The sequence below is a fragment of the Littorina saxatilis genome, linkage group LG16 (assembly GCF_037325665.1).
Source record: "Littorina saxatilis isolate snail1 linkage group LG16, US_GU_Lsax_2.0, whole genome shotgun sequence".
Lineage (NCBI taxonomy): Eukaryota > Metazoa > Mollusca > Gastropoda > Littorinimorpha > Littorinidae > Littorina > Littorina saxatilis.
Window position 1 is genome coordinate 39,987,787 of NC_090260.1, and position 26,091 is coordinate 40,013,877.

Sequence of the window (26,091 nt, forward strand, 5' to 3'; positions counted from 1 at the left end):
TGATAAACTCGTTGTTTTTCCTGTCACGCCTGAAGTCTGGAAGATCAATGGAGAGCAACATGTTGTCACAAAATGAAAGTCAATTCCACAAGTATGTCATTTGGATGTGTGTTTGACAAATCGGCTTCCACATTGCCAGAATCTGAAGCGAATACTGTTTGTAGATGATGATGTGATATCTACATGTTGGATCCATGAACCAAACAATTAGACACAAAAACCACCATCTACACAGTTGTTGTCATTGTGTCACGCCTAACGCAGTGTGGATCACAGAACACCTACACTTTTCATCAAAAAACAAAAACAACTTATTCTACAGCTTAAAAACCTTGCCATCGTGTTGTGTGTTTCAAGAGAGTGGCGTACTGTTTCCCAGAATCACACAGACTGTACGTGTGCCGAATGGGTACCTTCAGATAAGACTTTGGGTCTTCTGTCACGTCCCTAACGACGGCAAATTGCTTAAAGTTGCTACTAACGCACCACGTGACTCCCATACTATGATGATTGTATAGACAAGCCCTTAACTTTTTCAAGTTGCACCTTGGCCTGCTCCACTCTGACAGCAGTAAGTTCTCGCCGCGCGACTGAGACGCAGTGTCATTATACGCCGGGGGCGGGCCTGTGACATGCTGTCAAAGCGGAGTGGGCGGGACAAAAGTCAACGCGTTCACGCTAGTGCCCGTGGCATGTGCACTGACAATTGAGCCAACAGTCCTTACAAACAAACAAGTCGCTTAGCCATTGATACCCGGGGTGCGTTGCCTCAGCTTCTTCTTCTTCAGCGTCCGGCGAAAGCAAAACGTTTTGGAACGGACCTGTTGTTTGGGGTCAGCCAAACGTAACAACGTAATGGACGTAGAATCTCATTTCTGAGTATGTCATAGTTATCCTTGGCATTCGATGTCATTAATCCAACAAATAAGCCCACAAATTTGTGGGGCACATTTCCAGTTTGTGGACCACAAAAATAAGCCCACAAATTTGTGGGGCACATTTCCAGTTTGTGGACCACAAAATGAAGGCCAAAACAAAATGTGGGGCACAAAATGTGCGCCATAAAAATAAAGGCAAATAAAAGTAGTCCTTAAATAAAATATGAAGCAAGTTTTTGTGGACCATAAAATTCGATTGATCACTTTCCCGAGAAGTCGGTTTTAAGACACAATAAAACGCTCTTCCTCAGTGGAGTACATGAATAGTAGTGTTGACGAAAAAACATGGCGGCCGTCGTTCGTGAATCTAATATTTGGCAGTTCAACACGTCCACCAGAGAAATATATCGACAAAGAAGTTGAAACACTGACTGCCCTTCTGAAGGAATGCAATCGGGATGTGAATGGTACAGCTGATTTTGGACACGGTCTGCCTTGAATGGGGAGGTTGGCGATGAATCGCACTGTACACTACAGGACATTTTGCTCTCAGTCTCACTGATTTTCAATCATCGGTTTGGATCAACCAGCAGGTAAGTTATTGTTTTTAAAATCCAAGACATGACCATTGCAAACGTGGCCTTTGTAGAACTGAGCAAGATTTATCTGTTTTGTATTCATGTGTGTGTTAGTGTTACTGAGTAACTGGGTGTGACTGTGAGTCACTGAGTGTGTTTTTGTTGTGTTCTTTTTTTTTACTCAAGTTTATAAAATGCTTGACATCTTTAATCTGCATGCACAGAATCAAATGCTGCTGTATCAGTGTATGAACTATGTTTGTAAAAGAATAAACAAAACAATTACTGAATTAGTGAGTGATTTGCCTCTGATACTGTGATAGTGAAGTTGAAATAGTACTTATTTAATTTTCAAGACATGTTATGTTAATATTGTACTGGTTTTTTCAGGCCTCCCGAGAAACCAGAGATGATGTGCATCATTCATACAGCTCCTGTCTTCCAGTTCCAACAGTTTACCTTTAAACATGGATACATGTACTGGAGAGGTACATCAGGATGACTTGGCGTGGTGCTTTACATTACAGACTACCCCTGAAGAGTAAGTTACACATTTCTTTACCACTTACAGCTTTTGCTTGTCAAATCTGTATGGTAAAATTTATATATATATATGTATATATATATATATAATATATAGTAACATTAGGTATTGGTGATGGACTGGGTGGCCGAGTGGTAACGCACTTGCGAGAGGTTGCGAGTTCGACCCTGGGTCAGGGCGTCAGCAATTTTCTCCCACCTTTTCTAACCTAGGTGGTGGGTTCAAGTGCTAGTCTTTCGGATGAGACGAAAAACCGAGGTCCCTTCGTGTACACTACATTGGGGTGTGCACGTTAAAGATCCCACGATTGACAAAAGGGTATTTCCTGGCAAAATTGTATAGGCATAGATAAAAATGTCCACCAAAATACCCGTGTGACTTGGAATAATAGGCCGTGAAAAGTAGGATATGCGCCGAAATGGCTGCGATCTGCTGGCCGATGTGAATGCGTGATGTATTGTGTAAAAAAATTCCATCTCACACGGCATAAATAAATCCCTGCGCCTTGAATATGTGCGCGATATAAATTGCATAATTGTTTTTTTTAAATAAAAAAATAAAAATTAATCCCTGCGCTTAGAACTGTACCCACGGAATACGCGCGATATAAGCCTCATATTGATTGATTGATTGTAGTCTGAAGCTGTATATAAACATGTACTGATGTAGATAATTCAGCAGTCTTTTGTTCTTTGTAAATTGTATTACAAGTACTTTGTAGATCTATGAAATTATTCATATATTTGAAGATGCATAGTAATACTGTGCATGGTAATTGGTATGATGTTCTTTGTATATATATACATAAGGCCTAAAAAAAAAAAATAGGTGTGGTTACGGTAACCCGACCTACCCTATTTTTAGGGGCCGACCCAATAACTTTTTATTACATAAATTTGTACCCAAAAAAATGAAAACAAGAAAGCGAGTGCAGAAAACGCAATGAAAGCGAAAGCGCTCGAGTCGTCATGCAGACGACAGACGATGCAGGGGAAATTACTAAAAAGGCCCAACAGACGCTTGCCATGACAAAAATGGCGGCATCTTCTTCGGTTGCGATTGCTACACGCTTGGTTGCTCTGCTATTAAGAAAAAAAAGTGATTGCCTAACTTCCTACCCTATTTATTTTGGCTATGTTACCTTAACCACACCTGTGGTTTTTTTGCCTAATGGTACAAATATCTTTATTTTCTCTCTGCTTCCCATCTTAAAGTTTGTTGCAACCCTATACTCATAAAGTGCATTATACTGTTTGTATGAACATTGAACTATTGCGATGCAAGAAAAACAAGTCGCGTAAGGCGAAAATACAATATTTAGTCAAGTAGCTGTCGAACTCACAGAATGAAACTGAACGCAATGCAACGCAGCAAGACCGTATACTCGTGGTCCACCGCTCACGGCATAGGCAGTGAAATTGACAAGAAGAGCTGGGTAGTGGTTACGCTATGCTGCATAGCACGCTTTTCTGTACCTCTCTTCGTTTTAACTTTCTGAGCGTGTTTTTAATCCAAACATATCATATCTATATATTTTTGGAATCAGGAACCGACAAGGAATAAGATGAAAGTGTTTTTAAATTGATTTGGAAACAAAAATTTTGATAATAATTTTTATATATTTAATTTTCAGAGCTTGTTTTTAATCCGAATATAACATATTTATATGTTTTTGGAATCAGCAAATGATGGAGAATAAGATAAACGTAAATTTGGATCGTTTTATAAATTTTTATTTTTTTTTACAATTTTCCGATTTTTAATGACCAAAGTCATTAATTAATTTTTAAGCCACCAAGCTGAAATGCAATACCGAACCCCGGGCTTCGTCGAAGAGTACTTGACCAAAATTTCAACCAATTTGGTTGAAAAAGGAGGGCGTGACAGTGCCGCCTCAACTTTCACGAAAAGCCGGATATGACGTCATCAAAGACATTTATCCAAAAAATGAAAAAAACGTTCGGGGATTTCATACCCAGGAACTCTCATGTCAAATTTCATAAAGATCGGTCCAGTAGTTTAGTCTGAATCGCTCTACACACACACACACACAGACACACACACACACGCACATACACCACGACCCTCGTTTCGATTCCCCCTCGATGTTAAAATATTTAGTCAAAACTTGACTAAATATAAAAACAGGAAATAGCTAGAATGAAAGATTTACTCATTACTGGAATTATTTTAAAAACAGTCAGTCCTTACCTTGGCTCACAATCACAGATCTGGCCATTTTTTTGACTCACATGCGAAGCAAAAGTGAGTCTATGTACTCACCCGAGTCGTCCGTCCGTCCGTCCGTCCGGACGTCCGTCCGGACGTCCGGAAAACTTTAACGTTGGATATTTCTTGGACACTATTCAGTCTATCAGTACCAAATTTGGCAAGATGGTGTATGATGACAAGGCCCCAAAAAACATACATAGCATCTTGACCTTGCTTCAAGGTCAAGGTCGCAGGGGCCATAAATGTTGTCTAAAAAACAGCTATTTTTCACATTTTTCCCATTTTCTCTGAAGTGTTTGAGATTGAATACCTCACCTATATATGATATATAGGGCAAAGTAAGCCCCATCTTTTGATACCAGTTTGGTTTACCTTGCTTCAAGGTCAAGGTCACAGGAGCTCTTCAAAGTTGGATTGTATACATATTTTGAAGTGACCTTGACCCTGAACTATGGAAGATAACTGTTTTAAACTTAAAAATTATGTGGGGCACATGTTATGCTTTCATCATGAGACACATTTGGTCACATATGATCAAGGTCAAGGTCACTTTGACCCTGATGAAATGTGACCAAAATAAGGTAGTGAACCACTAAAAGTGACCATATCTCATGGTAGAAAGAGTCAATAAGCACCATTGTACTTCCTATGTCTTGAATTAACAGCTTTGTGTTGCATGACCTTGGATGACCTTGACCTTGGGTCAAGGTCACATGTATTTTGGTAGGAAAAATGTGTAAAGCAGTTCTTAGTGTATGATGTCATTGCTAGGTTTAGTTATTTGACCTTGACCCTGAAGGTCAAGGTCATGTCAAGGTCAAGCATGTGAGTCGTATGGGCTTTGCCCTTCTTGTTAATTTTTTTTTTTTACATGGAATAAGAGTTACAATGTAAATTGTATGTAATACCGCCTGTGTATTTGGATACCTACTTCTACATTCAACACCCTGACTGCCCCTGCGCAGAGTTAGAATTTTCTGAATGAATTCACATCACATTTCTCAACAAAACTGTAAGGTGTCAACGCTAAATATGTGTGTGGGATGAGGGCTCATGCTGAATTTAAAAAATAGTAACTTTCCATCATATTCCAGAAAAGCTGCTCACATCAGCAGCATAAGAAGATATCATGTTGTTAGAAAGGTAACTTTGTGAGGAAGTCTTTTTAATTTTAATGATGAAAGTATAAATATATCCATGAAATAAATGGTTTTCACAGGAAGGAATGATGGCACCTGTAATATTACAGAACAATGTTTACAGTTTAGTTCATAGTTGTCACTGTCAGTATCACCCACACTATTCTCCATCCCACTGATCTTGTGAAGAACAAGTAATACCTCCTACCTACCTTCCCGCACCCCCACCCCCAACACACACCCTCTTCTCGATACCCAAAACATATCCCCATCAGCGCACAGCAAAGTCTGGATGTGCTCAGTAATACATTTTCTTTATTTTCCAGGAAGTGAGGTGCCGAGATATGACGTGCAGGCAGCTTGCAGAGTGGTGCCTGGCTTTGCTGCAAATGATGATCAGATTCAGTCCATTCTGTGCTGACAGAGCTACCAGAACTGCTTTAATATAGTCCATCTGAAGATGCTTACACTTACAGAGGTTTTCTGTTGCCTTAGTGGTGAAATGAACATGTAACACATTAACAATAACATTCTACACAAATAATGTGTGGTGCGGTGTGGATCAAGGGTACATTTTGACTTATGTAAGTTGTCAATTCAGCTAAATACAGGTAGTGTTTGGTATGCAGATATTTTCTTACAGCAAACAACGGTTTGTTTGTTTTTACTACATAAAGTGGTATTATCTTTTATGTTGTTTGAGTGCTTTAAGTTAAGCTGCTCACAGGCAGTATTTTACACACAGGCTTAGCTTTGGGAGATGTGTGTGTATGTTTCAGTCAATGCGTGTTCATGTATAGACTTTGTTTGCAATATTAGAATTTAGATCTTTTAACTGCATTATGCACATGAAATGTGTTAACCCATGACTTTTTCTTCCTTTGAATCCTAGTCAGTACTTTATCTTGTTTAAAATTTTCATTGATTCTGTTTTTGGGTCGTTCTGGTGCATCCTGGATGGTTCAATTCATTCTTATGTTGTGCTGAAATGTTGCTTTTGTAATACAGTCTGCCAAGATTGTGTCTTTCACTTGGATGTAGTGAACTTATTTTTTAAATGCCTGCTCTGCCTCATTAAAACACTTCGCCTCACTGTGTCAGACCTTCATCAGGCTTTTTGCATGGGATAAGAAAATCCTTCCACTTGGTCACATAGCAAAAGTCAGCACCCTGACTTCTTAGTGTGGTGATGTCTTTTCTTATTAATTTATTTCCCCCAAAAGGCATAAGTGTTTTAAACAAAATTATGTCTTACAGCTACAGTGGAACCCCCTTTTAAGACCTCCAGAAATCTAAGAAAATCAGGTCTTAAAAAGGAGGGGGTCTTAAAATGGAGGTAAATTTACAGAGGTTATGAACAGAAAGTCTGAGAAAACAAGGTCTTAACATGGAGGGGGTCTTAAAAGGGGGGTTCCACTGTATGACTTGGGGATTATGTGTTTGTAAAGATAGAGCTGAGAATCCTACACAGAATTCTGTGCATAAAAGGCGGCCTGAATCTTGACCCACACTGCTGGCATGACCTTCATAGCTGCATTCAACGCTTTACTTTTACCCTGGTAACTTTACGGTTGCTCTCTCTGGATTGAGCATTTTTTATTTCAACCAAGGGGAAAAATTAAATGCCTCTGCAGAGATTCGAACCTAGGACCTAGATTTTCAGGCAGATGTCCTAACCGGTAGTTTTTTTTATTGTAAGATGGATATATATATGTCTAGCGGATGCAGCTACATGTACAAATGTGCCAAATTAGAACTTGCATTCTCAGCCTATAATCTTTGGCCATTCATGCGAGTCGAGTACTAAATATTGTGAATGCATGTGAGACTGCCTTGTTTTACTTTTGTGAAATGTGTGAACTCACTTTGTTTACATCTTTGTGTTAATAAATGCAGTTTATCAGTTACCTCTGTTTGTTTCTTCTGCTAGTATGTCAAATTGCCCACACACACCCTCATGCGCACACACACACACACAAAATCAGATCTCAAGTGTAAGTATTCTTTTTGCAGTTTTATTTTAATGCCCATAATCAGTCAAACAAATATATCATCACACTTCGTCACTTGCACCTAAGCTTAAAAGTAGCAGTCCTGCATACATATGTAATGTGTAAATGTTTTAGGTCACCATCTGTCCTGGCTTGAACATGCAATAAGAACACCTCTACACAAACACATGTACAGTCAACCGGCTAGCTGCTTCCCTGAAAGGCATATTTTTCTATGAATTAATTGATTTTCCGCAGACAGCAGCCAGGTAGTGGATCTTTAGTATATATATGTCCAAGCAGACGGTTGATCTTAGTACAACACATCAAGGAAATATTTTTTAAAAACAGATCCAACATCTAATCTTCCAAAGTTCATAATCAATAAAGAAGAAAGGTATGTTACTGGAACCCTTTATTTATGATTTAAGGCAATGTGCGGCAGTAAAATGACCAAACTTAAACTTGAAGAATACAGTCAAGGAATAACTTAGTTTTCTGGGTAGTTATTGAAGTGACTTATTAAAATGAATGAAAACATTGTGGATGGATATTGACTGCTGTTGCGATGAAAACTGGCATTTACAGCGTCAAATGGGATTTCTAGAAAACGGCTTTACAGCAACATCATACATCAGAAATTCATAATATTTGGCACAAGGATACACATGTATTATATCTACAATCATATAGAAAGTGTTTGTTTTTTTTAAACAACTACATTTGAATTTAAATTAATTATTGTAATGAATCTTTCTTTCTTTCTTTCTTTATTTGGTGTTTAACGTCGTTTTCAACCATTCAAGGTTATATCGCGACGGGGAAAGGGGGGAGATGGGATAGGGGAAAGGGGGGAGATGGGATAGAGCCACTTGTTAATTGTTTCTTGTTCACAAAAGCACCAATCAAAAAATTGCTCCAGGGGCTTGCAACGTAGTACAATATATGACCTTACTGGGAGAATGCAAGTTTCCAGTACAAAGGACTTAACATTTCTTACATACTGCTTGCCTAAAATCTTTACAAACATTGACTATATTCTATACAAGAAACACTTAACAAGGGTAAAAGGAGAAACAGAACCGTTAGTCGCCTCTTACGACATGCTGGGTAGCATCGGGTAAATTCTTTCTCGTCCCAACCAATATGGGACTCCCCCTAACCCGCGGGGGGTATTGTAATGAATATGCAGTGAGAAATTCGTTCATTCTTATGACAAAAGATATTAAAATTCAACTGTAGTCTGTTGTAAAAAAATCGTTCTATATGATTGTTGATATGATACATGTGCATCTTTGTGCCAAATATTAGGAATTTCTGATGTATTATGTCGCTGTTAAACTGTTTCCTAGAAATCCAATGTAACGACTGTTTCCATAGCAACGGCACTCTATGTCGATCAGTATTCACAATCCTCCGAAAGCGGCGTATGGCTGCCTAAATGGCGGGGTAAAAACGGTCATACAGGTAAAAATCCACTCGTACAAAAACATGAGTGTACGTGGGAGTTTCAGCCCACGAAAAACAGAAGAAGAAGAAGAAGTATTCACAATTGTTCTATTAATTTTTATGTCACTTCCCAGAAAACCAGGTTATTCCATGTATTCTCCAAATTCAATTTTACTGCCGCACATTTCCTTAACAAAATGTAAGATTTACTGTACTTTGACCGAGCAATTTTTGTAAGTGGACAGGCCTTAGTTTTATTTCGGTGGCATAATTCAATGCGCTTCGTCAAAATGTCTTGAACTGAAACCAAAAGCAGATGCAAGACTTATGGTCAGTTGGAGTTGTCTCCCGTACTCCTAACTTTAATGTGCTGCAGACAGGTGTGCCCAAACAGCCCATATCACAAACGGTTTGGAATTCCCGAAAACACAAGATCCGCACTGCACAACTTCAGTGCACAAATACGCGAGAGTGCTCGGTCGCTTTTTGAAAATGTGTATCTTGAGAGAAAAATATAGAATAGTGCGCTGTCCGAAGGAATAGAGTTCTTATAGGACAATGACAGCGCTCAGTTCAAAACGATAGGACATCCAGGCATGGTACTGAAGGAATGGCAGTTTCAGCTGAAATAAAGCCGGGGGTCCAGGGGCAGCCTGGCGGGGTCAAGGGGCAGCGCCCTTTGTGGGGGTCAGGGGGCAACGCCCCCTGAAGCTGACGACTTTTTACTAATTCAAATGTGTTTAGTGCCCTCTCCTTGAAGCTGAGAGGGATATAAGTGAAAGATAACAAGGCTTGAGTAAGAAAAAATAATAATCTCAAGTGAATGGGCGGATTTTTGTTAAAATTTTTTTTTTAATTTTTTTTTTTAGATTTTCGTTTTCGGCGGATTTCTGCCGATCGGCGGAAGAGTACCATGCCTGGACATCTGACCGCCATGCGGCTATGTGAATCAGACATCTGAGCCTTTCAATCCGTCTATGTCGGACGCCTGACGACATCCCCGAGGCTTTTAAATAAAATAAGACCATACAGGCACTAATAGTTGCATACCAAAAATGAACTGCCTCAAGGCTCTCTATGCAGAGTGGTATCTTTTTAAAGAATACATTCAGGTACAGCTTCTTCGAAAGAAAAAATAAATTCACCGCAACCACCAAAACATCTACCTCACAACAGAAAGCAGTCAAAGTGTTGATTTTTGGTCTGTGACCAAGTGGAGGGATGGTCTTATCCCATGTTAAAGGTGAGGACAACTTTTTAAATGAGGCGTAGTGGGCCTTTAAAACATTGACACAAATTTACAATAGCAACAAGTTGTAATGCTCAGTACAACCAATACTGAGTGGACATTTACTGCCGCTGTTGCTGTAGTTTCCCCATCGATCACAGCTGGACCTGGATAGCACTGCTTTTCATCCACATTCACTGGCCAGGTCTTCGTCATCTTCTGTCCCTACTGACAAATGAATGACAAAGGAACTGATCTTAAATCCAAACACAATGACAAGAACAAGTTTTAAGTATGAGTAAGGAGTAAATTGTGTTTGTAACTGACACACACACACACACTAAACCCACATAAATGCCAAGAGCGTAAACATTCTAATTCCCTGGTAGACAAGTTCCAATGCCTACTTTTTAACATATGAAATATAGAAGACACATTCCCTGTCAGCGCTTGCTATCAAATTCAAAAAGCAAAGCAAAGGTCTGTAACATCAATCTGCAGGGCTAGAAAAATCTGCAGGTATTATTACTATTAATGTCTGGCAGCTCTCCTGACTGGCCAGGGAAAATCAAACACACACACACACACACACACAAACACACACACCAACAGTCAGAATGTAACCAGAACTTGAGACTGAGAGGGAGGATAAAACACAATATGATCATGTAGCAGAACTCTTACCTGAATTGCCATTAGCATGAAATATTTCCCATTTGAGTCTTGACAGCCTCCCGATCATGAAGGAATCAATCTGCTTCTTCCACTGTGCCGGATCGATGCCAACCTGTAATATATAATATTGGCTGAAGTAACATTCCTCTGAGCAACAAATTTAAAACAGTTAGTTGACAGGACAAGTAGTACTAGGAGCTACATGCAGTATGATATTTAGCTATGTGGAGGAACAACAAACACACTGTCCACAGAACCAGATGAATTTACACACTGCACCCTCCCCCATAAAACAACAACAACAAAAAAACGACAACAGACGACCAAACCAACATTAACGCTTGATTCTTATGATACTGTGGGACAGTGGTATTGATATCTTTCTAGAATATAAAATTTTATAAGTCCTTTTACATTTAGTGAAGTTTTGACTGAATCAGTGAACTGAATCTGTTCACATAGACTGATAGAGTGACAGACATACAATGTAGACAAGTTGATGTGTGCATATATATATACATGCATATTACATAACATGTATATATATATATATATATGTATGTATAACATGTATGCATGTGTGTAGAGCACAAAGGAAAAAAATAATAGAACTTGACACACAGTTTCACTGAGAATGAGATATATCCTGACAGTGAGTGAGTGAGTGACTGTTTACAGCAATACATTGTACTTTATTAAACTTAAAGGTACACACTGAAAGTCATGCGCTTCTAGTATTAGAAATGATTCTAATACTGGAGGAACTGCATGATCATCATACTGGTGAAATAAAGCTAAGAGGTTCGAGCAGTTCTGTGGTTTGGACTCTTAGGTGTTCATTATTTTATTATTATCCCTGAACATGAATTATAAAAATAAAATGAAAACACTCTTTCAGTCTTGCTCACAGTCACACACACACCTCCATATGAGTTATTCTGACCAGAACTTGAGAATGTAAGGGAGGGGAAGGAAAAAACACACTGTACATCATAACACTGACAGTTGTACATAATAAAACCTCTTCGCCTTACTCTTACCTGATTTGCGGCAGTGGCATCAAATATTTTACTTCTGTCAGTGACAGCCTCAAGATCATGCAGCAATCGGTTGGCTTTTTCAGCTGAGGGGAGACCTTGAAGTTGAACATACTAGCTCTAGCTCTCTTCTGATTGATGCCAACCTGCAAGTAAAATAATTGGGAACGGCCGATCAGAAGGTTACCTATTTGAGTATTTCAAGTTAGACTCAATCTTTAAAAACAAAAAGAATTTATAAAATATTATGATCATGCACCTTGAAAAGAGGTTGCAAAAACGTGGTAGTGGTAATCTTCTTCTTCAAATTAATGAGAAAATCCCTGTACAGGGCAACTACGTGTTGGTTCAGTGAACGATACCTTGCGCCTGTGGACTGACAGTCACAGTGACACTGACAGTGACTCGAGTGAGTCGAAATGACACCTGTTGCAACACATACTACCATAAACCCACTCTCAGTTATGAAACGAAACATGGAAACTTACCTCTGGTTAATATGCAAAGGTTCGCCCGTCCCAATTCTCTCGCATTAGCAAACACCATTGCCATTGGAGATTCTGTCCAAACAGATCGCCTTCGACCGCCATTAACTAAAAACCGAAACGCAGTAGGTCTGAAAACCACGCTCAACGTCCAAAATAAGGAGGAAAAAAAAGAGCCCAAAACATTTTTTTGGCCAAAAACACTGTTTAAGCCCCACAAATATTTGTCCTTATTTTTTATGAAGCTTAATTTGTGCCCCTTATTTTATGCTCCACAAATACAGTTTGTGGCCCACAAAACCAAAATGTGCCCCACAAAAATAAGCCCAAAAATTTGTGAGGCACATTTCGCGTTTGTGGCCCACAAAAATAAGCCCAAAACGTGTGGGATTACTGACATCGAATGCCAAGGATACATAGGTCATAACGTAACGCAACTGCTCGCCTAGAAAGGACTATGCAATGACAGCTTGCAACAATCTGTAACATGCTAGAGAGGTGACTCGCCACTAGCCATAGCACTGCCCTAGCTGCTCTTTCAGTCCCTGTCACTCTCTCTCTCTCTCTCTCTCTCTCTCTCTCTCTCTCTCTCTCTCTCTCTCTCTCTCTCTCTCTCTCTCTCTCTCTCTCTCTCTCTCTCTCTCTCTCTCTCTCTCTCTTTCTCTCTCTCTCTCTCTCTATTTCTCTCTCTCTCTCTCTCTCTCTCTCTCTCTCTCTCTCTCTCTCTGTCAGTCTAATCTGTCTGTCTCTCTCTCTCTATCTCAATCAATCAATCACAATGTCTGTCTGTCTGGCTGTCTGGCTGACTGTATGTCTGTCTGTCTGTCTGTCCGTCTCTCTGTCTGTCTGTTTCTCCCTCTCTCACCTTTGTGTGCGTGTATGTATCTCTCTATTCCTGACTCTCTATATATCTCGTTCTTTTTCTCTGGCACAGACAGACTGACACACACACACACACACACACACACACACACACACACACACACACACACACACACACACACCTGCAGCATATAATACTGCTTGTTGTTTTTCTGTTGCAGCATGGTTCACGTAATCTATGTCCAGTGTATGTGTGTGTGTGTGGTGTTTGTGTGTGTGTGTGTGTGTGTGTGCGTGCGTGTGCGTGTGTGTGTGTGTGTGTGTGTGTGTGTGTTTGTGTGTGTGTGTGTGTCCGCGGCTATCGTAAGAAACAACGTCAAATTGGAGGTTTTTCGCTTGTTTACCTAACTGACGACGAGGAAGAGAAAAACACTTCATATTTTTGTCATTTGTTTCTCCGTTTTGACTGAGCGAAAGTCCTTTTTCGATTGATATAAACACGCACGCGTCTCAAAGACTTGGCAATGCGGTGACCTCCCTTGCGTTTGACTTTGTTTCAATTCAGTTATATTAATAATATTAATAAGCTAATACAAAATAATAATAAAACGTTCTGATATAGCTCTGTTCCCCGCCGAATGGCAGTCTCATGGCTGTGCTCAAGGGTATACATTGTATTACTATGTCATGTTTCGTTTGAAATGAGAAAGTTAGGGTATTTTATAATCACCTTTAGCGTCGACAAGCATTGGTAAGAAGAATTGCATTTCTTCGATAGGATGATAGCGGTGGAAATGCTCTCTGTTCGTGTTGAACTAAAATCACGTGTAGCCAGTGTTGTTGTGAATATGAAATGGATATTGAGCAATTTCCTGCGAAATATGGCCTGATGGTCGAAATAGGGCTGTGTGAGACTATCCAATCGCAACCCCCAAATTCCCCCACGTGTCTATCAGAATAGCAATGTAATCCTTGGACAGTGTGTTACTTTATGGATGGCAACGTTTGGTGACAACGTATACGACTTAAAAGAGAAGTTCAGGCCCCATGGAGATGACCGTACTTTCAATCTAATTTATTGAGCTTAATTTTGATCAAACATTATTTTTTACTTTGTCCCAACTGTGGGTTGCAATTTAGATTCGAAGCTTAAAAAATATTAATTAACCTGCTAATGAATAAAGTCTGCCTCAAATCAAAATTGAAATTACAGACACAAAAGTAATGTTATTGTTTTCTTTATTATTTTCTGAATTCATACATGTAGTTATGTTATGCTTGTTCTGAATGTGCTTAAAAATAAGGAACCATGTTCTGCAAATTATATTTATTGTTGTGGTGTTGGTATTTTAACCGAGACCACCCTGTCTCATTTGAAGGGTTTCCGACAACCCAGCTATGGACTTAATAGTCTCGGTGGAAACCAAAACCTCTTCAATGTATTCAGTTTTAGTCAGGCTGACAGAATGACTTAATGTTTTGATGTCAGTGCACTTCACTTTTTAAAGTTGTTGTTACAGATGTTTCCCACGCAACAAAATTGAACTTCCTTAAAGTTACTGAACTCCTCACATCCAGGGTGCACAGAGCCCTTGGGACTTTGAGCTATGCCTTAGGCATCCATCCATTTGTGAAAAAAACATTGTCCATCAGGCAAAGGCACGCAATAAAGTCAACGTTCTAGCTATTTTCATTGTATTAGATGTATAAATTGAGTAATTAAATGTACAATTAAACTTGGAGAGTACATGGAATAATCTAGTTTTTTGGGTAGTTATTGAAGTAACTTTTAAACATGAATGGATAAATTGTGAATACTTGTGGACATAGACTGCCGTTGCTATGGAAACTGGCAGAAACAGCCGCCATGTTGGATTTGCAGGAAACGGTTTTACATATTACATATGGTTGCATAACTGTAGTCCTATGACAACAAATCGTTTTATATTACCGTTGATATGATACATGTGTAGCCTTGTGCCAAATATTATGAATTTCTTATGTATGATGTTGCTGTAAAACCGTTTCCTACAAATCCAATATGGCGGCTGTATATGCAAGTTTAATTTCACTGCCTTACAATGCCTTAAGTGCATATAGTTTGTCCATAACTTTTTACCAGAAGTAAACATTTGACGTCATGCTGTCCTCCTTTCTTTCCGTGCCTTTGCGGAGATTTTGCATTCCTGACGACCAAGTACGACGTACCGAATTATTATAACTACAGACAATCAAAACGGAACCAGTGTTCACCTCATCAGAGGGAACAAATTAACCCTGGCCCTAAATAGACAAGTTTGCTTAGTGATCACACCTAACCATATTGCATTGGCACGGCATTCAGTTACAGCTTCATGTTTGTCAAAGGCCAAAGAAAGCAACTTTGGTCGAGAACCTGTAACAGTTGAACCAATAATTTGAAAACAAACAAACAAACAAACAAACAAAACAAACAGAGAAGAAAACACACACACACACACACACACACCACACACACACACACACACACACACACCACACACACACACACACATACACACACACACACACCACACACACACACACACACACACACACACACATACACACACACACACATACACACACACACACACACACACACAAAGGTCACGCTACGAGGTTACGAGTGTTTATTTCATACACTTCACATGTGGCAGGCTCTCAAATAAAAGGAAAACACAATTGTTTCTATCAGTTTCTAATTGGCAGCAGGTTTAAAAATGAAGAAATAAAATTATAAAAAGCAAATTACAACATTAAATAGAATTAAAAAAAACAAGCAGCAAAGTGAACATGAATACACATAGAGTCGGTACAACCTTTCTTGCAAGGTGACAAAATAAGACTAACGGGACTGCTGGCAACTTACTACCACCACAAATCAAGAGAAACGGGGTGTATAATGACTTACCACACTAGGAGAGAGATACTGGTTACTGGCTATTAACAGCACAAAAAAAGAAAGATTACGTCTGCTGCACTGGAAATTATTACATAGAATATATCCAACCAATATTTTATTAAACAAAATGGGATTACGAACATCGAATAAGTGTGAAATTTGTAATGAATTAGACACCCTTGAACATTTCTTTTTTAGTTGCCAAGAGGTGATGAAGGGTTGGAAAATATGTACAGATTTTGTTTATAAGAAAATACATGTTGCCATCATTTTGAATGAAGAAAATGTATTTTTGGGTTATTTTAGGGAAAGTTTGAAAAATGATTATATTTATTTTGTGAATTATTGTATTTTAATTACCAAAATGACCATTGGAAAATGTATATATGGGAAAAAGTTAGATTTGGGTGTATTATTGGAAACTGAGCTGAACATTAGGAATACATTTATGTTATGATTATTTTTATTTATTTATTTATTTAAACATAATTATTAGTTTACTGATAAAGTTTGTTCATTTAAAAATGTACACATTTGACTGAGAAAAGAAAAGACCTATGAAGAAGGTTTACTCCAAGCCACACACACACACACACACACACACACAAACAAAAAAAAGCAAAAAATAATTGTAGTAGCAAACCTGCATGCAACTGAGATTACCAACAAAAAAAAAAAACAAAAAAAAAAAAGACTTACCACACTAGACCCTGCACAAACAGGCAACACAGTAGGTCTTGTAAAATAACATTGCATACATACTGACTTATTCCATTTCGCCCATCAGATGAACGAGCTATTGGGTTGTGGTGCAGGATTCTGAAAAAACCCCAATCACTCCCTTATGTATCAACAACCATTGTGACCCTCCACCACGGAATGAGTCACATGTCACCTTTGCATGATTTTCATATTTGTACATTTTCTTAAAGAGTTTTTTATGCTCTATTCAATGGTGAAACCCGTTTCAGAAAAGAGCAAAAACTGTTTGAGTTATAAGCCTGTGACTAAGGTGACCCTCACACTGTTACCAGACACTCCCCGGACTTATATTAAGCCTAGCGCAGAACCGCGTGAGGTGACATGCGACTCACTTCGTGGTGGAGGGTCACAATATGGAGTAAGAGATTACCTGCTATTCAGACTTTGTCGTTAGACAGAGTTTTTGTTCATACGTAATGTGTGCATTTTGCTTTTGGAGGGACAATTGCGAGTTTGACGCAATTCGTGTCATGCTCTGGAAGCGAGGTACAGTACTAGTATACAATCTTGCACACACTTGCTTTAGTAGCGGCGAAGAAAGAAAGCGTGAGACGTATACGTCTTGATTTTTACACTTGATAACTTTACTTGGCATATCTTACCATAATAGGGTAGGTTGCAGGAACTCCCACACACTAAGACATACTACCAAAACAACAAATCGACGTCGTCAGACAGCTTTTCAGCAGAAGGCCAAAACTGGTTATTTTGTTTATGAAATAGTGTATTTGTACCTGGTATAGATAGAACGATAAAATAATGTCAAGTCATGCATTGTACATTGTATTTTAAAGAATATTTCTCATGGAGAGTGATTTACTGAGTCTAAAGCCCAAAACATCCAAATCGTCAAGATTCGAGTTACGCCAAAGTTCCAGGACGACGACAAAATATGAATGTTTGAATGAACCAAACTGTCGCAATGCTAACATCTAAATGCAAGTACTCTCACGTGTGATGTTAATCATAGGAGACAACTTCAAATTTCAAATTTCCCAAAGAAACGGTTTCACACACAAAAAGTAATAAGAACTAGGTAAATAGCATATGAACTACGCATAAGTTATGTACACACTACAGAAGAGAGAGAGGGGGGAAGGGAGAGAGAGAGAGAGAGAGAGAGAGAGAGAGAGAGAGAGAGAGAGAGAGAGAGAGAGAGAGAGAGAGAGAAAGAGAACTCAGAACGTTATTACAAAAGTATAAAAGCAAAGCCTTATCTTACAACCTGTTCCTTAAACAAACACTTAATACATACGCACACTACATTTAAAGGGGAAAAATCAAAACAAAAACATGTTTCCATTTTCTTGTACAAGACTGCAAAAAGGAATAACAGTACTGTTCAATTATAGGAAATACAGTATAACTCGACTACATAGTTGCATTTTACACATCGCATACAAATCCTAATACATGATGATATACACTCAAATTGGAAGAAAAACATATTTGGGGTGGGGAGGGGGAAAGAAGGGGGGTGAGGGAGAAACAGCTGCATTATTAAATGATTGTGAAATATTGTGCAATCATAAGAGAGAACAGATCGAACATGATAAATCATCTATTCACGCATCAAGTGCGAAAATAACTGGCGCCTAAACATGTTAACAGAAAGAGCATTTCAAATTTGTAGGAGTAATGAGTTCCAGAGAGACGCTACCGAGAAGGCTAAGCTTGAGTTGTATAAGTCTAGGCGTGGGATAGGAGGGATCAGGTTCTGTGACCCATACCTTTTTGTGGCGTGTTTAAAATGCGATCGTACATATTCAGGAACATTATCATTTATTACTTTATAGGACATTAGGGATCTTTAACTTTTCATCTGTGGACATATTCGACTCGTGCAGAATACGTTTTGCAGCAGGCGATAACGAGTAACTAGTCTATTTAGATGAATATCGATGCAATTATCCCAAAGTGTTGAAGCACAATTCAAATGAGGCATTGTGTGTGCGTAATAAAACAACTTGAGTGCTTCCGAATCTGCGTAATGCCTTAATTTAGACAATATGTACACATGCTTGAATACTAGTTTACGAATATGACTCAAGTGAGTTTGCCATTTCAATTCCTGATCAACTGTAACACCAAATAGGTTATGCTCCTGGACTTGTTGCACTTGAGTTAAACCAAGCGGCAAATGCAACTGTAAAGGTCTTAAGTGGTGTTTTTGTCTGGGTGTAATCACCATACTTCTTGTTTTAATGGGGTGAATAACCATTGAATGAGAGGTGCATCACTCAGTTATTTCATCTAGACTTGTTTGAAGAGAAGAGTTGACGGATTCCAGAGACTTATGATGGGTATGAACGTATTAATCATCCGCAAAAAAACTCACATCTCAATTACTTTTTCATCTGACACATGAAGATGGAAATCATTTTTTTTTAAATACAGAACAATATAGGCCCTAATAGAGACCACTGAGGCACACCACTTATGACAAACTGGAGAGAGGGCCAGAAAGAGAGAGAGAGAGAGAGAGAGAGAGAGAGAGAAAGAGAGAGAGAGAGAGAGAGAGAGAGAAAGAGAGAGAGAGAGAAAGGACCTAAATGCTATTGTAGCTATTGGAGCTGGAGCCATTCCAGAATCTTTGGCTTAAGAGCCTCCACAGTCGTACAAAGCAGACAATAGGAACTACGACTTAATGCTTTGTCGTTGAGGAAGATGATACTTGACATTTGCAAATAGTAACAGTCTTTAATTCACGAGCAGTATAATATTGTAACATCATGGATTATTGCTAAGATGCTATACATTTATATTACTGCAAAACAAAACAGTGCGTCTGTGAATTTGTGTGTGTGTGTGTGTGTGTGTGTGTGTGTGTGTGTGACTCGTGTGTGTGGGGGGGAGTATGTGTGTGTGTGTGTGTGTATGTGTGTAGGTGTGTGTGTGTGTGTGTGTGTGTGTGTGTGTGTGTGTGAGTGTGTGTGTGTGTGTAAGTTTGTCTTCACGTCTGTCTGTCTTCCTGTACAATAATGACGTCCTTCAATCGCCATTGAATGTTATTACTATGCACTTGATGACAATAATGCTTTCATCATCCCTAATCATATAACAAAGACAAAGTTTTTCTCTTGCAGTCTCCAACTGCATGCTACTCATTTTAGAACAGTGCAGAGGCTGTCACCGGGCATCGTTATAGCAACAGTTGTTATTCAAACAGCTACCTTGCTATTATTTTCACACTCTTCCTCTGACATTTTATTAAAAGAAAGCAACAAATAGTGTAGATAACAGCTTGGTTTAATCTTAACTGGCAAACACAGTTATTGGTTAAAACTGTCTGGTGAGTTATTGTTCTCAATGTTTATTCCAAATTTGGTAGCGCATTCCCCTTCATACCATGATCCTTGCTAGCATGCTATGAGTTGAAGAAACAGTGAGTACCACCCGCAGTTGTACGTCACGGTTTGACCCAAATGAGCTGGGACGTGCACCGTGACATCGCGCATAGACGACCCCAGTCCTCGTCGTCATACACTGGCCTCGAGGTCTGAACATAGACAACAATCTTCCTCTCCAAGCCCTGGACAAACCGGCTGCCAGCTGCAATGACGTGGTCAGGTCCTGCCATGGTAGCTACATCTTTGACACCAAGAGCGTCGCCAGTTTCTAGAACTGTGACCGGTATGCCTCCATCTCTCAAACCTCGTACGAAGCCGCTGGCTGGGTTGGTCACGTTACCTGAAGCGTCATGCTCATCATCACGGAAGAAAGGGTCCCAGGAAAGTACGAAGACATCCCTGTAGCGCAGCGGTTGTGGCTTTCTTCCTTGAAATCGACCTGTCATCAAAACCATACAACACATACATTCGTTATAATAGCATAATGATATGACGTCTTCTACAAACTGTTATCGAAATAATGGGAACACCCCTCTGAAGGTAATACCTGGCAAAATGTGTTCGGTAGTTTCATGGAATTGCTACACACACACACATGCGAACATGGTACTTTATTTGCATAAACCAAAACTCTTTAAATCTGAGCACATTTTTAGAATGAACATAACATGTCTATTATTTTTGGATTTAGCAATTTCTAAAGAATACAATACAGTCATTGTAAAACGCCGGATATGAAGCCATCAAAACAAGTCTGGGGATATTGTCTGGAAGATTTTATATTTAAAGTTTCATGAAGATCTGTCAAGTAGTTTCATGGGAATCACTCTACACACACACACACGCACACACACACACACACACACACACACACACACACACACTGAAAACTCACCAGTGTTTCCAACGTGCAAGGTAACAAGGATTCTGGCGACCTCCTTCCCGCATGCTTCACACTCATACGTTTCCTGTTGTGGATTATGTCCTTCGCCACGATGAGTCACTTCTCGCACAGGTGGGCCATCAGCAGGCAGCGGAGTTGAGGATTCCTCATAACCCTGGACATTCTGTCTCTCTCCTAGTGCGCGGTGCTGCGCCACGTGACGAGTGACTGACGGTGGTGTCCTCAGGCCAGTTCTCAGCACAGCCTCGGTCAGCAATGGTGGTCTCAATGTGTGGTACATGGAGGCAGCCCAGAGGTGTAACCCTGGCCCCACACTCTCTCTGAGCTTGGTGCAAAACTCGGCAAAGCGAGTTTCGCTGTTACTGAAACCAAAAAAAGAGCTTTACAAAAGTTATAAAAACTCCGTTCATGGACATTCTGCAATGTAAACTGAGGAAACATCCAACTAAAACATTCATTCCCGTGTCATTTTATTCAAACTGTATGTATATGCCATTAAAGGCCCTTCACTTGCCTACCTGGCACACTTTTCGGATCAAACATGTCTGTTTTAAGTATCACGTGACCGCCGCCGAAGTAAGGGTACCCTCCAAATAAACCTGATACGTCAGGTACCAATTAAAAAATCGACACAAATTCAGAATAGGCGCAGCTTGGCAACTTTTACATACGAGAAGAAAGCCAAATCAGTGATCTATCCAGAACAGGTTGTTTTGTTTTGCTATCCTGCGTATCTCTTGCGTTGTGTCATTTCTACTGATGCAAGTGTGGAACGCATGAGCAGTAGAAAACGAGAGGATTTTGCGTCCATTTTGAGGGGTACCATGACAAAAAGCGCTTTATTTCAGCAACGCCTGAATGGATTTATTCGAATCTTTGAGGAGCTGAAGTCTATATACGAGACTTACCCTGGGTGAAATTTTGGATCACTACATGTTTTTACTTAGATGTTATGCACTCTTGCGGAAAATGTTTTGAAACCCGTCACAGGTTTGTGAATTTACATTCCAAACATTCATGACTTTGCATGCATATGTACAGACAAATAGTTGTTACAAGAACTGCTAAAGTTTCATTCGAGTATGGCCACTGACGGACATTTGCTAGCCATGTAAACACATGAGAAAAAAATGGAACGTTCAGGCTGTTTGCTATTGACAGCGGTTATCGCTGAATGCCTCTCAAAACATGCTGCGGTCACGGATGACTGGACATGGCTGTCGCACTGCAGTCCTCCAAAAACATTTGATCGTGTTTACAGGACTAGGAAACGTAACCTAGTGATTGTATTTACATGAAACTTTGGCAGTATTTGTACCATTTATTTTTCTGTACGCATGCAAAGTCATGATTTTTTGTATTTAAACCTTTAAAATTGTGACACGTTTTAAACCATTTTTCGGAAGATTGCTTATCATCTCAAAAATATTGGTAACGATGCGACATTTTACCGGACGCACGTCTCGTATGTATAGACTTAAGATCCTGAAAGTTTTGAAGCAATCCATTTAGGCATTGCTGAAATAAAGCGCTTTTTGTCATGGTACCCCTCAAAATGGACGCAAAAACCTCGTTTTCTACTGCTCATGCGCTCAACATCTGCATCAGTAGAACTGACATAGCACAAGAGATACGCAAGATAACAAAGCAAAACAACCTGTTCTGGATAGATACATGATTTGGCTTTCTCCTCGTATGTAAACGTTGCCAAGTTAAGCTTATTCTGAATGTTTGTCGTTTTTATAATTTGTACATTACGTTTTTGTCAGGTCGATTTTGGGGGTACCGTGACTTCGGCGGCGGTCACGTGATACCTATAACAGAAATCTTTGATCCGAAAAGTGTGCCAGATAGCCCCCCAAAAAGGGCCTTTAATGGCACATAAAGTTTGAATGAAATGACACGGCAATGAATGTTTTAGTTTGGGTACGAAAATGGGTGCAATAATGTGTTTGCTCAGTTTATGTGAGTGCATTAGATACAACGTTTGTTCGAATTTTTGACCAATTTTCATTTCAGACAAATTAATAACTTCTTAATGCATAGCATTTGGATGAGGCATGAGGATATTTTTACGTACCAGAATAATTCCAGTGTAGACATTGTACTTAACATGCATTCATGAAAACATGTGATGTTACTCACTCGGTGTAATCATCACAAGCTTCGTCCACGATGACAAAGACTTCACCTGGTACTGACTGACTGAGTTCTCGCAAAGCCTTGTTGAGCTCCATCGGCAGATCATACATGTGCAGGCGAATCAAGTGTTTATCTGCTTGTTCCACCATCTCCCTCAGCTGATGAGCGATCATGTGTGACGCCGCCATGTTGCCCTCCCTTGTGCTCACGATATGCACTGGTTCTTTTTTGTTCTGAATCCAGTCTATTGCTTTCAGAATCAAAACAAGAGATTTTCCTGTACCAGGAGGACCACAGACGAACACCAAATGAGACAACTCGTTCTGCAACACGCCCAGCTGCGTAGGATGCAGTATAATGTCAGCTGGGGCGAATCTGTTCGCTGTCTCTGCGACCCCTTCCCCTGGCAGACGGAGATCACAGCAGTGGGCCTTTGCCAGGCCGGGCACTGCTGAACACGGCACAGTGACTGTGGTCGCGGGCCCTCCAAACCTGGAACGGTTGACGGATGGAACATGTCAGACAAGTGCAAGATTAAGAGTAAACCCTGCGATTAGACTGTATAGGTAGCAACAGAGATTATCAAGATTTTCGGACAAAAAGCCCTTGAAGTATCTCTCTTTTGTTTTTACCCAACAGCATTACAATTCTTTAAACATCCTCACGCATCTAATACAACATGACACAGTCGAGTTGCACCCACCCACCCAGATCCTCCTCCTCCACACATACGCACACATACATAGACAAACGTACCGTGACACGAGGTCCACATAAGTATCATCCGTCATGGAAGGGTCTGGCCCGTCTCTTTCAGCACACTCTCGCCACCACTGGGCAGGGTTGCTCACATCATCTTGTGTAAGACACAGGGTGGTGGGGTCTGTGGTTGGACTGACCAGCAGACAGTCACGTAGATCCTGACAGAGGAGAAAACAAACACATACAATATACAGTTAATACTGCAGTTGATTTTCTAACCTCCACTGAGAGAGGCACATCCAAAGTCTCCTCGTATCACTTGCTCACAATATTTGGCAAAGTACGGTTCCCCCTATACGCTGTATCTTAATTGACGGCACCCTGAATTACTGGTTTGCTGCTCACATGCGGAGTCATCTCGGGGATCATTAAAGTCTATAATGCAAACGTCTGGTGGCTGAAAAAAATGCACGCGGGGAATAAATTAAAGGCCGCTGTAGGCTATCCTTGCGAACAGCAGTTCAATTTTGTTTGAAGAATTTCCCAAGGAGAGAACGTTTGCTCAAATAAGGAAACCAAATCTGTCCTTCGTTGGCAAAAAGTCAGTGGCAGCTTAACACACACATGTTAAAGACATTCAGCACAACAATGAAATAGAACATTCCAAAACGCAGATACCGGGTTGTATCTACACCCTGCTCTACATTCAGGGAATGTTTGTTGAGAAATCGTACCTACTGGTCCTCTCTGTGGTTATAGCACCATACACTATTGCACGCAAATACACGGGACAAATGGTATTGATATTGACCAACCTGCTGCAGCTTGAGATTGGCACCTAGAGCTGTACGCAGTTGGTCCCGAGTGATGTTGGGCACCATCAGCGTTGTCCTGATCCTGGGCTTGTTCTGATCGTGTGACACAAGGTGTTGGAGCACGTCGCGTGCCTTCTGCATCTGCGTAACGGCTTGTTGCACTTTCTTTGCAATGGTTTTCTGCTGATCCACCACTGACATGTTAGCCGTGGAAACACTGTCTCCAAATGCTTTGAGCTCACATGCTAAGATTCCGTACCTTCTGTGAATAATCAAAATGTCAAAATCTCCCTCGTGTTTCCGTTGTTGTTTTAAGATGGAGTCTTTCGGTTTGGGTGGTATAGGTTTGTGGGTACAAGACAGATTGTTCAGATACTCGTTGAACTGGAGCTGTGAAATGACAAACATGGCTTGCCCGCGGGACACCTGGTGTAAGCAGCTCAGCACCCGATTATTTGCAGCGTCATCACGAGCGTCGCTTTCCTGGCTCAGAGGCTGTAGGACGTACACAGTGCGCCCTGCTACCTTCTCTTCATCGTGTTGTGTTCTGTTCATGTACACTGCAGGCACAAAGTAGGACTGTGTGGAGAGCTCCGGATACCACTGCTGAACGCGCTGTTTGCACATTGCCAGGTCGTGTTGCGCTGCCATGTTGACTGTTGGTTTAAACAATGTTTTATTAAATCAAACATGATACAAAAATACAACGATAAACAATAGGGACACGAACTCAAGCCAAAGCTGATATTACGCGCCCTACGTAGTAGGAAAATAACGCAAATATGATGTCGGACAAGCAATACTTATCAATTGTTGAACTATCTACAAGAAGAGCATAGTTAAAGTAAATCAGAAAGAATAAGAAAAAGCTAGCAGGAGGAAGAGGGGGGAGGGTGGAGGAGGGAGGAGAAAACGGTAGGTACATATAAAAGATGAAGTTGGCAGCGCATACAAATAAGAATATACATAGTACATTACAAACCATAGTCCTGTGGCAAGTAAGCAGTAGCTCGCTAAATATACATTTGAAAAATGCATAAAAAATAAGGTTTGTTGGCTTGAATATGGGTACTGAGTCAAATCAACAGAAACGACCAGATTCATGGATAGACGATTGGACACTTTCAAAAACAAGCTTGTTAGTGCAAAGAGAAAGGTTTTCGCTACCATTTAACAATATTTCAACATGTCTGTAATTAACAGGAAGTGCGTTTATTGTAGACAGGCGAGCATCTACGTACAAAGGACAATGTGTCAAATAATGGTCAGCTGTTTCGTTCGGGTAGCCGCAAGCGCACTGTGGGTTTCCCTGTAGGTGGCGTTTACACAGGTCAGAATTCAAATTACTCATGTTTAGGCGCATTCTGCAGTGGTGAATCTCTTCCAGTCTTTTACCACAGTAATAATAGGCAGGTACGTTATAATCAGGAGTATA

The 26,091-nt window shown here is 40.1% G+C and overlaps 1 protein-coding gene and 2 long non-coding RNA genes across 3 annotated transcripts; 1 reads left to right on the plus strand and 2 right to left on the minus strand.

Annotated features, from left to right (window-relative positions):
• Positions 1–892: 892 nt before the first annotated feature.
• On the plus strand, positions 893–7,278 carry LOC138951043 (uncharacterized). The gene is made up of 3 exons (XR_011450956.1): positions 893–1,471; positions 1,847–1,997; positions 5,698–7,278. It is a non-coding gene; the product is annotated as an uncharacterized lncRNA (long non-coding RNA).
• A 94-nt stretch (positions 7,279–7,372) lies between these two features.
• On the minus strand, positions 7,373–12,648 carry LOC138951042 (uncharacterized). The gene is made up of 4 exons (XR_011450955.1): positions 12,240–12,648; positions 11,755–11,897; positions 10,724–10,826; positions 7,373–10,267 (listed from the first exon to the last, which is right to left on the minus strand). It is a non-coding gene; the product is annotated as an uncharacterized lncRNA (long non-coding RNA).
• A 7,011-nt stretch (positions 12,649–19,659) lies between these two features.
• LOC138951054 (uncharacterized) lies at positions 19,660–25,335 on the minus strand. Its single transcript, XM_070322731.1, has 5 exons — positions 24,657–25,335; positions 23,896–24,059; positions 23,143–23,631; positions 20,989–21,359; positions 19,660–20,532 (listed from the first exon to the last, which is right to left on the minus strand). Exons 1-5 carry the CDS (start codon positions 25,305–25,307, stop codon positions 20,153–20,155), a joined length of 2,055 nt encoding a protein of 684 aa, XP_070178832.1. The 5' UTR covers positions 25,308–25,335; the 3' UTR covers positions 19,660–20,152.
• Positions 25,336–26,091: the final 756 nt, after the last annotated feature.